General features: G+C 41.9%; 1 protein-coding gene across 1 annotated transcript in view; it reads right to left on the reverse strand.

Annotated features, from left to right (window-relative positions):
- Positions 1-2,038: 2,038 nt before the first annotated feature.
- The window catches only part of LOC133379058 (zinc finger protein 271-like), a 33,465-nt gene continuing 21,271 nt past the window's right edge, over positions 2,039-14,232 (reverse strand). Inside the window, exon 8 of the mRNA XM_061613666.1 lies at positions 2,039-6,234. Within this exon, the coding sequence (XP_061469650.1) occupies positions 4,400-6,234 (1,835 nt within the window). The 3' untranslated portion in view covers positions 2,039-4,399. The remainder of the gene's footprint in view (positions 6,235-14,232) is intronic.

A 14,232-nucleotide genomic window follows, 5' to 3' on the forward strand; every position in this document is an offset into this window, starting at 1 on the left:
TTGAAAGGTTGTCACACAGAGGAGGGCCGGGATCTCTTCTCGATCGTCCCAGAGTGCAGGACATGGAATAATGGGCTCAAGTTGTAGGAAGCCAGATTTTGACTGAACATCAGGAAAATCTTCCTAACTGTTGACTTCCGGGAAGGGTGACTTAGCCTGTGCCTGCTTTTGAGACGGGCTCCTGCCTCAAAAGAAGCTTATTCAGATATATCAGTCAGTTTTTTCTTTTTTTTTTGACTGATTAAACTTCTCCCGGGTAGGGAGAAACGAAGAGATTAACCTCAAAGCCTATTTTTGTTGGGACGACCAGATCTCATTAATTTATGGGACGAGGTCCAGCCGACGAAGGTGGGACGGATTTTCAACAGCAAGCTCTATCTGTTAAAGCGAACGTTCATCTTATCTTCTAAGAGAGAACGCACTAACAGGCAAGCACCCTTCTTTCTATATTTTTCTTTTACTTGACTTAAATTGTTGCTGTTTAAAAGAGATTTGCCAGATTGATCGGTTTTTGACATCTCACTGGGGAGCCATAACTTCTCTCTGCTACGCACTAATTAATAGCTTATCTCTGTTTTTGTTGCAAAAAGCTGTCCTGGATTTGCATTCTAAAGATATACACAGAAGAGGGATTTCTATTCCAGATTTTTATTTTGAAGAATATTATACTGTCTGAGACTACTCTCTTTTTGGTCTATTTTATTTTGACGAATCTGTTTCTTGACGACTGCCATTAATTGTTTCGATCCTGGGAACTGCATTTTGTTTACTTAACTATGGAGAGATAAGGCTGTCTGCTCTGTTTATACTGTGATGTCACCAAGTTTGGAGTATTAACCCAATTGTTGCTGAAATAAGAAGTGGTTTTCCTATATTTTTCTTTTAAAATGGCAATTAAGAAAGTGGCTGAGAAGCTGGAAATAACTATGTTTCAGAAAATAATGGATGAGATTGAGATAACGAAACAAAACCTGCGACAGGGTTGTAAGGAGCTGAAAGTTGAATTGAGTAAAATGAAGCAGGAGATTAAAGATATAGGGGTCCCTGTGAGAGAGGTGACCCTGGAAGGGGTCCCTGTGAGAGAGGAGACCCCGGAGATTGGAACAAACGTGGAACAGGAAAAAGATTTGGAGTCTATGGACTTTAGAAACAAAATCTATTGTTTGGAGACACAGGAGATTAAAGACATAGGGGTCCTTGTGAGAGAGGAGACCCTGGAGACTGGAACAGGGGTCCCTGTGAGAGAGGAGACCCTGGAGACTGGAACAGGGGTCCCTGTGAGAGAGGAGATCCCGGAGATTGGAACAAACGTGGAACAGGAACAAGATTTGGAGTCTATGGACTTTAGAAATAAAATCTATTGTTTGGAACTCAATGTTATCTCTGAAGAAATTAATGAAGATTCTAGAGATAAAGTTATTAATGGCATGGATAATCTTCTGGACTGGAATGATGTGATGGAGCCCAATATAGAGAAAATCTATGGAATTAACTGCAGCCATGTGACAATGGAAAAACTTTCAAGAGATGACCCAGTGTATTTTGAAAAAAAGAACAGAGATATGATTTTACAGCTGTATTTCAGCAACCTATTCAGAATGGATGGCAAGAAAATATTTGGGATAGAGGTAATTCCCATTAGACTCTTACTATATGACTATGGCTTCGACAGCAAGATTATTATGGAATACTGATAATGGAAGATTGGATACTGAAATTACTGGACTTAACAAGACTACTGAAGATGGAAGATGGAAAATGGAACTAATAGGGATAATAGAACAATGGCTACTGAAATTACTGAACCTAACAGATTCTGATGTGATGGATTAATTGAAATGTTTATTTTGACTATGGTTATGACAATAAGATTATCATAATTAGTAATGAGATGGATTAATCGATATGCTTATCTGGAAAAAAAAATTGATAGATATATTTCTTAAAGAATTGAAACCTCTCTTTGACTTTTTGTGGAAAGAATAAAGTAATGTTTATGAGATTTGATGATTAAGTAAGATAACTACTGGAGGAAAGTGATTTTATAATATGACTTAAGAGACAGGATTGTTATATATTATAGACTTATAACTGATTTGATCTTTGACAAATGGGAAGTCAATATTTTACTCTTTACTTTTTATTTTTGTTTTTTTTTTTCTTTTTTTCTTTTTGTTTAACTATTTTTGATTTTGTTTTTTGTCTTTGAATGTTTTATGATTTTGTCTTGTATGTTTTATGAAAATCTGAATAAAAATTATTGAAAAAAAAAAAGGAAAATCTTCCTAACTGTTAGAGCCATACGACAATGGAACCAATTACCTAGAGAGGTAGTGGGCTCTCCGACACTGGAGGCCTTCAAGAGGCAGCTGGACAGCCATCTGTCGGAAATGCTTCGATTTGGATTCCTGCATTGAGCAGGGGGTTGGACTTGATGGCCTTATAGGCCCCTTCCAACTCTACTGTTCTATGCTTCTAAGCACTCATTTCCAACTTTGGGTCAGTCTTTGGCTATGGGGGCTGTATATAAGTGCAATAAATAAATAAATAAACAGAACATGGAATAATGTGCTCAAGATGCAGGAAGTCAGATTTCAACTGAACATAACAATAAATAATAAAATTTTATTTATGAGTCGCCTATCTGGCCGAATTAACGGCCACTCTAGGCGACATACATAACACAGTAAAATACAATATAAAAACCAATGAGGACCACAATCAATAATTAATCTAAACACCACCCTTCCAGTTAATAACAGCATTAAAAGTTAATCATCAGGAAAACCTTCCTAACTGTTAGAGCAGTACGATAATGGAACCAATGATCTAGGGATGTGGTGGGCTCTCCAACACTGTCCTGCCGGGTAAACTTTAATTTAGATTCCTGCATTGAGCAAGAGGTTGGATTCGATGCCCTTACAGCCCCCTTCCAACTCTCCTATTCAATGAGTCTACAATTCTATGGAAACTGTGGCTAGTACAGAATGTGGCTGCAAGACCACAAGAATGTGGCAGCTCAAAGGGAACACCTATCACCAAAATGGATAGAGCTTCACTGGTTTCCACCAGCTGATTCCCAAGATCCTGGTGCTGACCTTTAAGGCCCTATACACCTTGAACCCAGGACCTAAAGAAGTGGTGCCTTCATGGGACTATGGGACAAACATCCACAGGCCCCAACAACCCCCATATTAGATTCCTTAACCTGTCTGCATGTCCCTGCTTTTCTTATGAGCAAAAATGAGAGAAATAATATTTTCTAGATTAGATTCTCTGTAGAAACATTAGTAACACAGGAAAGAAGCAAAGTAAGAACACCAACAAACATACAAAAATATAATTAACCATCTTTGGAGATGGCAGGTGTTGCCACCACTCACCATATGCTCAGAGGCACATGTTACCAAATTCTTCCAAGCTACACAGCAAGTGGATTGGACTGTGAAAGACCAACCCAAATTGTATTTGCATTTTGACCAATTTGTAGGGCTGGACAATATCTCAGAGAGGAGGTCAGGTCTCCTGCTCCCCTGGTGCATTCACTATAGCTGCCCAATTTCCCTGCTTTTTAAAGTTTGATAGAAATAGCTGTGGGCTATATGTACATTCTTAAACCACAAGGTCTTTTGCCTATTAGTGAATTATATAAGCAGGTATAGGTTTATGAAAAATAATAAAGATCTAGAGGAAGTAGATAAAGTAATACATGAAATGTCATTAACTGAATATTGAATTTGGCAGATAGAAACTGCCAGGGGGGATATGATGGGGAAAAACTGGAAAACTGAGAGGCCATTTTGGCTTCTGCAGCCACCTTGGCCTCAGCATCCATCTTGGGTGCTCACCCATCTCTGGAAAAGCCAAAACCCCTCTGTCTCTGCAAAGGAAAAACTGACAGGCCACCAAAATAGCAGGTGAAGGGAAGTGGAACAGTTTGTGGTTAAGATAAAAGAAGAAGGTTGTTGGGGGTCTGAACCTCCCATAAAAATCTTGTTGGTCGCCCAGCTTCCCCATATGGATTCTTTAATGCACAGAAAGGGTTGAACTCTGCTTAAAACATTTTCCACATTCAAAGCATTTATACATCTCTTCCCTTGTATGGATCCTTTGAAGTGCCTGAAGGTAGCCATTCTCAACACTACAAGCATGTATAAGGTTTGTTCCCTGTATGCGTTCTGTGATGCAACATAAGGTGGCCACTCTGACTGAAGCTCTTTGCACACTCCAAACATTTATAAGGTTTGTCCCCTGTGTGAGTGCTTTGATGGAAAGTAAGGTGGCCACTTTGACTAAAGGTCTTTCCGCACTCAAAGCATTTATAAGGTTTGTCCCCTGTGTGACATCTTTGATGCAAAGTAAGGTGGCTACTCTGACTGAAGCTCTTTCCACACTCCAATCATTTATAAGGTTTGTCCCCTTTGTGAGTTCTTTGATGATGAGTAAAGGTGCTCCTCCGACTGAAGCTTTTTCCACACTCCAAGCATTTATAAGGTTTGTCCCCTGTGTGACTTCTTTGGTGCGAAGTGAGGTTGCTACTCTGACTGAAGCTCTTTCCACACTTCAAGCATTGATAAGGTTTGTCCCCTGTGTGAGTTCTTTCATGCAAAGTAAGGTTGCTACTCTGACAGAAGCTCTTTCCACACTCCAAGCATTTATAAGGTTTGTCTCCTGTGTGAGTTCTTTGATGCAAAGTAAGGTGGCTACTCTGACTGAAGCTCTTTCCACACTCCAAACATTTATAAGGTTTGTCTCCTGTGTGAGTTCTTTGATGCAAAGTAAGGTGGCTACTCTGACTGAAGCTCTTTCCACACACCAAGCATATATGAGGTTTGTCCCCTTTGTGAGTTCTTTGATGTTGAGTAAAGGTGCTACTCCAACTGAAGCTCTTTCCACACTCCAAGCATTTATAAGGTTTGTCCCCTGTATGAGTTCTGTGATGCAAAGTAAGGGCACTACTCCACCTGAAGCTCTTTCCACACTCGAAGCATTTATAAGGTTTGTCTCCTGTGTGAGTTCTTTGATGCAAAGTAAGGTGGCTACTCTGACTGAAGCTCTTTCCACACACCAAGCATATATGAGGTTTGTCCCCTTTGTGAGTTCTTTGATGTTGAGTAAAGGTGCTACTCCAACTGAAGCTCTTTCCACACTCCAAGCATTTATAAGGTTTGTCCCCTGTATGAGTTCTGTGATGCAAAGTAAGGGCACTACTCCACCTGAAGCTCTTTCCACACTCGAAGCATTTATAAGGTTTGTCTCCTGTGTGAGTTCTTTGATGCGAAGTAAGGTTGCTACTCTGACTGAAGCTCTTTCCACACTCGAAGCATTTATAAGGTTTGTCCCCTGTGTGAGTTCTTTGATGTTGAGTAAAGGTGCTACTCCGACTGAAGCTTTTTCCACACTCCAAGCATTTATAAGGTTTGTCTCCTGTGTGAGCACTTTGATGCAAAGTAAGGTGGCTACTCTGACTGAAGGTCTTTCCACACTCCAAGCATTTATAAGGTTTGTCTCCTGTGTGAGTTCTTTGATGCAAAATAAGGTGGCTACTCCATCTGAAGCTCTTTCCACACTCCAAACATATATGAGGTTTGTCCCCTTTGTGAATTCTTTGATGTTGAGTAAAGGCTCTACTCTGACTGAAGCTCTTTCCACACTCCAAGCATTTATAAGGTTTGTCCCCTGTGTTACATCTTTGATGTGAAGTAAGGTGGCTTCTCTGACGGAAGCTCTTTCCACACTTCAAGCATTGATAAGGTTTGTCCCCTGTGTGACATCTTTGATGCACAATAAGGTGGCTATGCTGACTGAACCACTTTCCACACTCCAAGCACTTATAAGGCTTGTCCCCTGTGTGAGTTCTTTGATGTTGTGTAAAGGTGTTACTCCACCTGAAGCTCTTTCCACACTCCAAGCATTTATAAGGTTTGTCCCCTGTGTGACATCTTTGATGCACAATAAGGTGGCTACGCTGACTGAACCACTTTCCACACTCCAAGCACTTATAAGGTTTGTCCCCTGTGTGAGTTCTTTGATGTCGTGTAAAGGTGTTACTCCACCTGAAGCTCTTTCCACACTCCAAGCATTTATGAGGTTTGTCCCCTGTGTGAGTCTGTCTCTCCTCTTGTCTCTTTGCTCCATCCTGACTCCTCATTTTCTGCTCCTGCAGCTGCTCCTCAGCTTTTTCCAGTGATACTTCAGATGGTTCTCCCTCAGCCTTGATCCTCCAGATGTATCCTGATGGAATGAAAAGGAAAGGTGATAAAATGCTGTGGAGAAATCCTGTGAATATATTATGATTTGTACTTTGAAAACTTATTTGCGGGAGCTCTGTTGATATCAGGGTTTGTAGGTGCTTGGTAACAGGTTGTGAAAAGGGATGCAGAGAGAGAATTGTAACAAAAATCTGTTCTCTTATTCCTCCATTTAAGGTGGACAGCCCAGTACTTATGCACAGCTGGATTTTACAAACCTAGGATGGATCCTGTCTGAGAGGAACATGGCCCTTTCCACTGCCCAGAGGGCAGCTTGCATCCCCTCCCTCCCTCCTCCCAAAATGTTAGCCCCCTGTCACCTGCAACATGAGATAGTGCTGGAAGATGAGACCCGCAGGACAGATGGCACTCTGTGAGCTACTGGGGAAGAACAAAGGGCAAGTATGAGTAGTGCTGTGACTAATGACGCAGCTGGTTCAAAGCTGAAAGGAAGCCCAGAGGTTGATGCGCACAGATGCGAAAGGAGAGTCCGGAGTTGTGCGACGCACACAATAGGAACATGGAATGTGAGAAGCATGAACCAGGGACAGTTAGAAATTGTCAAGCAAGAAATGGAACACATCAACATTACAATACTTGGAGTGAGTGAATTAAAATGGATGGGAATGGGACATTTTCAGGCAACTACAAAATATTTTATGCAGGAAATGAGAAATTAAGAAGAAACAGGGTTGCTCTAATAGTGAGAAGTGATGTAGCAAAAGCAATTAGGAGCTATAATACAAAGTCTGAGTGAGTGATATCAGTGAGATTTAATGGGAAACGTATCAACATAACCATTATCTAAGTCTATGCTCCAATGACAAACACCAATAGTAGTTTGAAGGGGCCTATAAGGCCATCAAGTCCAACCCCCTGCTCAATGCAGGAATCCAAACCAAAGCATTCCCGACAGATGTCTGTCCAGCTGCCTCTTAAATGCCTCCAGTGTCAGAAAGCCCATTACCTCTCTAGGTAATTGGATCCATTGTCCTGATACAATGTTGGGGAACATACCTAATACTGTGGCAGACAGAAACAAAATTCAAAGGGACCTTGATAGGCTGGGACATTGGGCTGAAAACAACAGAATGAAATTCAACAGGGATAAATGCAACGTTCTACACTTAGGAAAAGAAACCAAATGCACAGTTATAAGATGGGGACACTTGGCTCAGCAGTATGACATGTGAGAAGGATCTTGGAATTGTTGTTGATCACAAGCTGAATACGAGTCAACAGTGTGATGTGGCTGCAAAAAAGGCAAACACTATATTAGGCTGCATTAATAGAAATATAGTTTCCAAATCGAGTGAAGTAGTAGTTCCCCTCTATTCAGCACTGGTTAGGCCTCATCTTGAATACTGTGTCCAGTTCTGGTCTCTGCACTTCAAGAAGGATGCAGACAAACTGGAACGGGTTCAGAGGAGGACAACAAAGATGTTCATGGGACTGGAAACAAAGCCCTATGAGGAGAGACTGAAAGAAGTGGGCATGTTTAGCCTGGAGAAGATAAGACTGAGGGGAGATATTATAGCACTCTTCAAGTACATGAAAGGTTGTCACATAGAGGAGGGCCAGGATTTCTTCTGGATCAGCCCAGAGTGCAGGACACGGAATAATGGGCTCAAGTTGCAGGAAGCCAAATTTCGACTGGACATCAGGAAAAAGTTTGTAACTGTTAGAACCATACAACAATGGAACCAATTACCTAGGGAGGTAGTGGGCTCTCCGACACTGGAGGCCTTCAAGAGGCAGCTGGACAGCCATCTGTCGGGAATGCTTTGATTTGGATTCCTGCATTGAGCAGGGGGTTGGATTTGACAGCCTTATAGGCCCCTTCCAACTCTAATATTCTATGATTCTATGAAAAGAGGTGCACAGTTACAGCAACAGAATATTTCCTTAATATCAACACCTAAAAGGGGGGAGATAAATCATAGGGAATTCAGTCACAACAGAAAAAAAAGAACGCTATCTAGCCTAGTCTAGACAGTTGCACAGCCCTTCTCTCCTCAGAGAGAGGAACAGTCAGGAGAGTTGATGTAAAATGGAACCTCAGCAGGCAACATCAGATAGGCATGATGGGACCCAGAAGAGGAATGAAAGCTAAGATTTGAGCCCCTTACTTATGGCAAACTCCCCAGCAACAGGCCAAATCCAATTAACCAATCAGGAAATTTCTTCATACAATAAGGGCCCATTAATCACCTGGCTAAATGGAACATCCTCACTAAAACTTCCTGGATTTTATGACCTTGATGGAGCCAGACTTCTACTGACAAGGTGGTGTTAGGGTGGGCCTCTGATTACCAGCAGCTGAGAAATAAAACTGCCAACTCATAGCTCTAATACAGAAACCAAATGTTAACCTGTTAAGATCCCACATTAACAAATGAAACCACACAATTCTTTGCTCACAACCATCTTGAATTCAGGTTTTCATGACACTTTGGACACATAATGAGAAGACATGACTCACTAGAAAAGACAGTTGGGAAAAGCAGAAGGGAGTAGAAAAGGAGGAAGGCCAAACAAGAGGTGGATTGATTCCATCAAGGAAACCACAGACCTGAACTTACAAGATCTGAACAGGATGGTTTACAACAGATGCTATTGGAGGTCGCTGATTCTTAGGGTCACCATAAGTCGTAACTGACTTGAAGGCAAATACACACACACACACCTGCACTACGTGAGTTCAGCTTTAATTTATCCAAGACTGCAAGCTTTTGGGGTGGGTTAGGTTTTATTATTATTGTTGAGATTTTTAATGTTTTAATGTATTTGTATGTTTTTATTTTGTATGTCGCCCAGAGTGGCTGGACAGCCAACCAGATGGGTGACTAATAAATTTAATAAATAAATCAACCACCACCACCACCACAACAACAATAACCACCACCACCACCTTTGTGCCTCATCCACCATCAGGAAAAAGCCTGCAGTGGACCACCCAAACAGCTTTATGCCTGAGAGGACCAACATCCTGGAGGTAAGTAGTGACTTAGGATCAAGTAAATACTTGAGCTAAAACTTGGGTGCCCCACTAGCAAGTGAAAAATTTTTGAGGTGCTAAAGAAAATCTGACTCTTCAGACTGGTGGCAGCAACAGAGCGCGAGTGTTGGTTTTAGGCCTTACAGTAAGTTAAGGAGGGCTCTGGGTGGGAAGCGCAGGATCTCTAGGATCCCAGAATATCAGCTCTACCCGATAATCTGAAATGCTCACCGTGTACTATTGAATCTAGGAAGGTGTATGACTCAGTCCAATCAGAGAGAATGGCAAAAGACATACCATCATTGCTACCATCTCTACTAGAGAAGGACAAGGTAACCCTACCGCCTTTCAAAACGCCAAGGAGCCCGGATGAGTGATTGAACATCAGTGTTGACAGTAGTGTCATGAACTCTACAGATACTTCTAGTCCATCCCATAACTGACCTTTTTCGATACTTTCTTGGAACATCATGGGATGGAACAATAAATTCCATTATGCCGAATGGTCAAAATACCTACAACAATTCAAGGTAATATGCTTACAAGAAACCTGGCTGCCCCCAGAGAACACCCCCTCTCTCAGAGGTTACTGAGCCTTTAACATTCCAGCAATTAAAACCAAAAACAAAGGACGAGCAAGTGGAGGACTCACTACTCTTGTCTCGGTGGACCTATTAGTGGACTTAGAGACTCTGCCTTGCGGAGACATACAACATGCTCTAGTCATAAGGTTAACTGATGACACATTTGGCTCGCTTATTTGTGTGAATATCTACTTTCCGCCTGTAATAGCTCGAATGGAATCATCGTGGGACCTACTCTCAGATACAATGAATGAAATAAGAAGACAACATCCTCAATCCCATATTATCTTATGTGGAGATTTTAATGCCAGACTCGGTCAAATCAGCCCAAGGATAGAAGCTACCTCGAGCTACGATCCACATTCAACACCGGCCCCTGAACCTAGGAGAACGCAAGACACTCATTCCAACAAGCAAGGCCGATGGCTAGCGGATTTCCTGACCATGTCATCCTTGCAATGCCCTCATGGCTCCGAGTTGGACCTTTCTAATGGAAGACACACCTATATGACCAACAGAGGGGCCAGTGTTATAGACTATATCTTCATTTCAATGCCCCTCTATTTAGAGGTCACAGGATTTAAAATAGAAAATAGACCAGAAAGTGACCACTTTCCTCTAACTTTGACCCTTAGGATATCTCCACCTAGTCTTCCACCTTTATGTCACGTGAGAGAAGGGTGCCCACTAATAGAACAAAGAAAAATCTGGTCTCAAGAGGTTCACTCTTCCATTGCTTACCTTTTAATAAGCCCACAGTTGCAAACAAGCAAACAAGCTCTTATAAGCGGCTCAGGAGAAGTCCTGATACAGCATCAAGAAATAATCCAGGAGCTCAGACCAAAACTAATAAGGACATACTCTCAGGAGTCATTTAAATATTGGCCCAAGTCATGGTTTGATAGGGATTGTAGAAAGGCCAGGAAACATCTAATGAAATATACAAGGGGGGCTTTACGAGACCCGACAAACTACTCCCGACTAACCTTAGTGTCACTCAGAACAAGTTATAAGCAACTACTTAAACAGAAAAAGCATACATTCGCCAGAACTGGCTGGGTCTCCCTTGTGCAGGCTGTCAAAGACAGAAACGAGAGCAGGTTTTGGGAATTGACAGCCAAAGCGACAAAATGTCCCCGTGACCCATGCCAGATTACAGCAATTCAATGGCTTGACCATTACGGTGGCAATAACTCCCAACAAGGCAACTTCCCCCACCTTTCCCCTCTTTGTCAAGATCCAGCAATGCCCCAATGGCCGGAAGTCTTACCATCTCAAATTAAAGAACTAATTTCCTCCCTCAAACAAGGGAAGGCCCCTGGTGAAGACATGTTACCCCCTGAAATTTTTTAAAATTTCCCAGATTGGTGGGCTCCTGTTTTGGCCAAACTTTTCACCCAAATAAACAGCACAGGAGTGTTCCCTGCCGGGTGGAATTTAAGCATAATAGTACCAATCTACAAAAAGGGAGATCGCGCAAACCCAAACAACTATCGCCCCATAAGCCTGATAGATATAGAAGCCAAACTTTATGCTAAATTTCTGTTGTCGAAACTAGAGGAGTGGGAGGAGGATAACCAGATAATCTACCCTGAACAAGCTGGTTTTAGGAAAGGCTTCAGCACTATAGATCATTGTGCTACCCTCTCCTTTTTAGCAAATAAATCTATGCACGGACCAACAAAAAGCCTCTATGTAGCATTTGTGGACCTAGAGTCTGCCTTTGACTCAATTGAAAGACTAAGACTATGGGAAAAATTCAAAAAATCCAATATAGACAGGCGCCTATTATTTTTATTAAATTCATTATACTCTAACACCAGCGCCAGAGTCAGAGCAGGACCATCAGGTTCCCTGACAGACCCCTTCCCAATAACCAATGGAGTCAAACAGGGATGCCCGCTAGCCCCTTTTTTATTCAACTTTTTCATAAACGATATAGCAACAGCGGTCTCAGGAATGGACCTTTTCCCTCCATCCCTGGGCCCAAGGAAAATATCCCTACTACTATATGCGGATGACATGGCCATACTATCGATAACCCGCATTGGACTCAGGAGGGCCCTAGCAAGGCTCTCATCTTATTGTGCTACCGAGAAATTACAAATAAATTATGCCAAAACCAAAATCATGGTATTTGGCAAAAGGTCACCAAAACACAAATGGACAATCAATGGTCACTCAATTGAGCAATGCCGGATTTTTAAATATCTCTGTGTATATTTTACTGACTCTCTCTCCTGGAGAAAGCACATAGAACAAACCAGATTGGCCGCTCTCAGAGCTAGTGGAACAATTCTTAACTTCTATCGCACAACAGGGGGTAATCTAGTCTCCCCGGCTTTAAAAATATTCCATAGTAAAGTCATCTCCATGATGCAATATGGAGCCCCAATTTGGGGATGGAAATCCCCTCTGCTTGACCAACTAGAAATAGTTCAAAATAAATTCTTTAAAAAAATCCTGCTCCTCCCCTCATCAACTCCAGCGGCATTAATTCGGGCCGAAACTGGGACACAATCAGTCAGGGCAAGGATCCACTCAGCTCTTTTAAATTTTTGGAAGACACCTACGGAAATCCTATTAAGAGAAACGTTAAAAATCAATGCAACAAATGTGTGGACGGACAAATTTTGGTCTGCCCAACTAAACAAAATTTGTCAACTTTATCATTTAGATTGTAAAGCCATTCAAGATCCCTTTATTAAAGTAAGCATTAAGGAGGTCATTCTACGGCACACTGCCTGGACTGACAGGTTAGCCCTAATAAATTCTAATTACGCAAGATGGTACAGCCTCTTCAAAACTGAGCACACTAAAGCAAACTATTTTGACCTCCTTACCTCAGTAAATCTGTGCCACGCTTACACAGCCCTGAGGTTGCAGTCAATGCCTACGGCATACCTGGCCAGACGACATAATGGGGTTCCTCGGGCCCAAAGACTGTGTATTTGTAATGCCCCAGAGGTGGAGGATCTCCTGCATTATTTGCTAACATGCCCATTATACAACCAGCCTCGGACCAAATTTTTGGAAGAGGTTCTGATCCATGCGCCTGAAGATCCACCCTCTCGTATTTCTCTTCTCCTTTCAGATAAGGACCCTGGTATAACATACAGGGTAGCCCTATTTGCCCTAGCTGCAGTGAAACTGCGGAGGAAACGTTTACTGGAGCTAGAATATACCAGTCAGATAACTCTTCCTGCTATTTTGATTTTAAATTTTTTTAATGATTTTAAATGTAACATTGAAAATATTTGTTTGTACTAAATGTATTTCCTGTTTGAGGCCTATGGCCAGACAGTAATAAAATGATTGATTGATGATGATTGATAATCTGAAATGCATAGTGGGTCAGATTTGCAAAGCAGGTGTGCCAGGAAGGGAGTAAGAAGGCTATCCTTCACCTCTCCTAATTCTAACAGAACAGGTCGCCATCTCCTGAATCTCTCACATGATCTCCCTGTACAGAGCTCTCTAGTCTGGATCCAGCTCAGCCCATTCCTCCTTGGTGAAGGGCAAGGATTCTTCCTCAAAGATCACCAGTCCCTGGAAGAAGAGAACAATTGCCTTCCTCATTCATACTCCCAGGCAAGGTGTGGACATCATCTGCCCTCCACTCGCACTCTGAAGAGAGATGCAGCAAGCGGGATATTTTCCTTTAGTGTTCACAAATCATCTCAGGTCCAGATGGCATCTCCCTGAGAGGTCTGAAAACAACCCAAATGTGACATGGCTGATCTTCTAAGAAAAATATGTACCTTCACCCAAAGACTTGCTACCATATGGACTGGCAAATGTATTACAGTCTGAAAGCCAAAAGGACACCGAAGGTATCTGGGAAATCAGAGGCCTATTAGCTGTTCCAGGAAAAGAAGTGGAAAATATTATTTAAGACAGAATTACCAAACATGGAGTGGAACACAACAATCATTGGATACTTGGAAATATGTTCTCATGCATCAGTAAGTGTTTAAAGATCAGGAAGGAGAAAGCAGGAATAAATGAACAGTTCTCCCAACGGAGGGATGTAAGAAGTGCCCCCCCCCGCCAATCATCAGGATTAGGACCTGTGCTTTTAAACTTGTTTTTAAATGACATGGATTTGGGGTGAGAAGCGATGTAACAAACTTTACTGTTATCAAGTTTGGGGTGATTAAAACTCTGCCAGAGTTCCCATAATCTGTTGAAATTCATTAAAAATCAGCCATTTTCACAGAGTACCTGTAATCCTAATACTGACCTTGCCCCATACTCTGACCTTCATCTACTGCAGTTTAAAAGTTAAAAAAAATGCCTGGTTGATTTTTAATTAATTTAAGAAATTTTGGCTGGAAGCCTATTATAACGCGGGGCATGCTCAGTAAGGACCAACTGTCAGAGTTCTAAAAGCCTCACA

Source organism: Rhineura floridana, chromosome 3 (assembly GCF_030035675.1).
Source record: "Rhineura floridana isolate rRhiFlo1 chromosome 3, rRhiFlo1.hap2, whole genome shotgun sequence".
Lineage (NCBI taxonomy): Eukaryota > Metazoa > Chordata > Lepidosauria > Squamata > Rhineuridae > Rhineura > Rhineura floridana.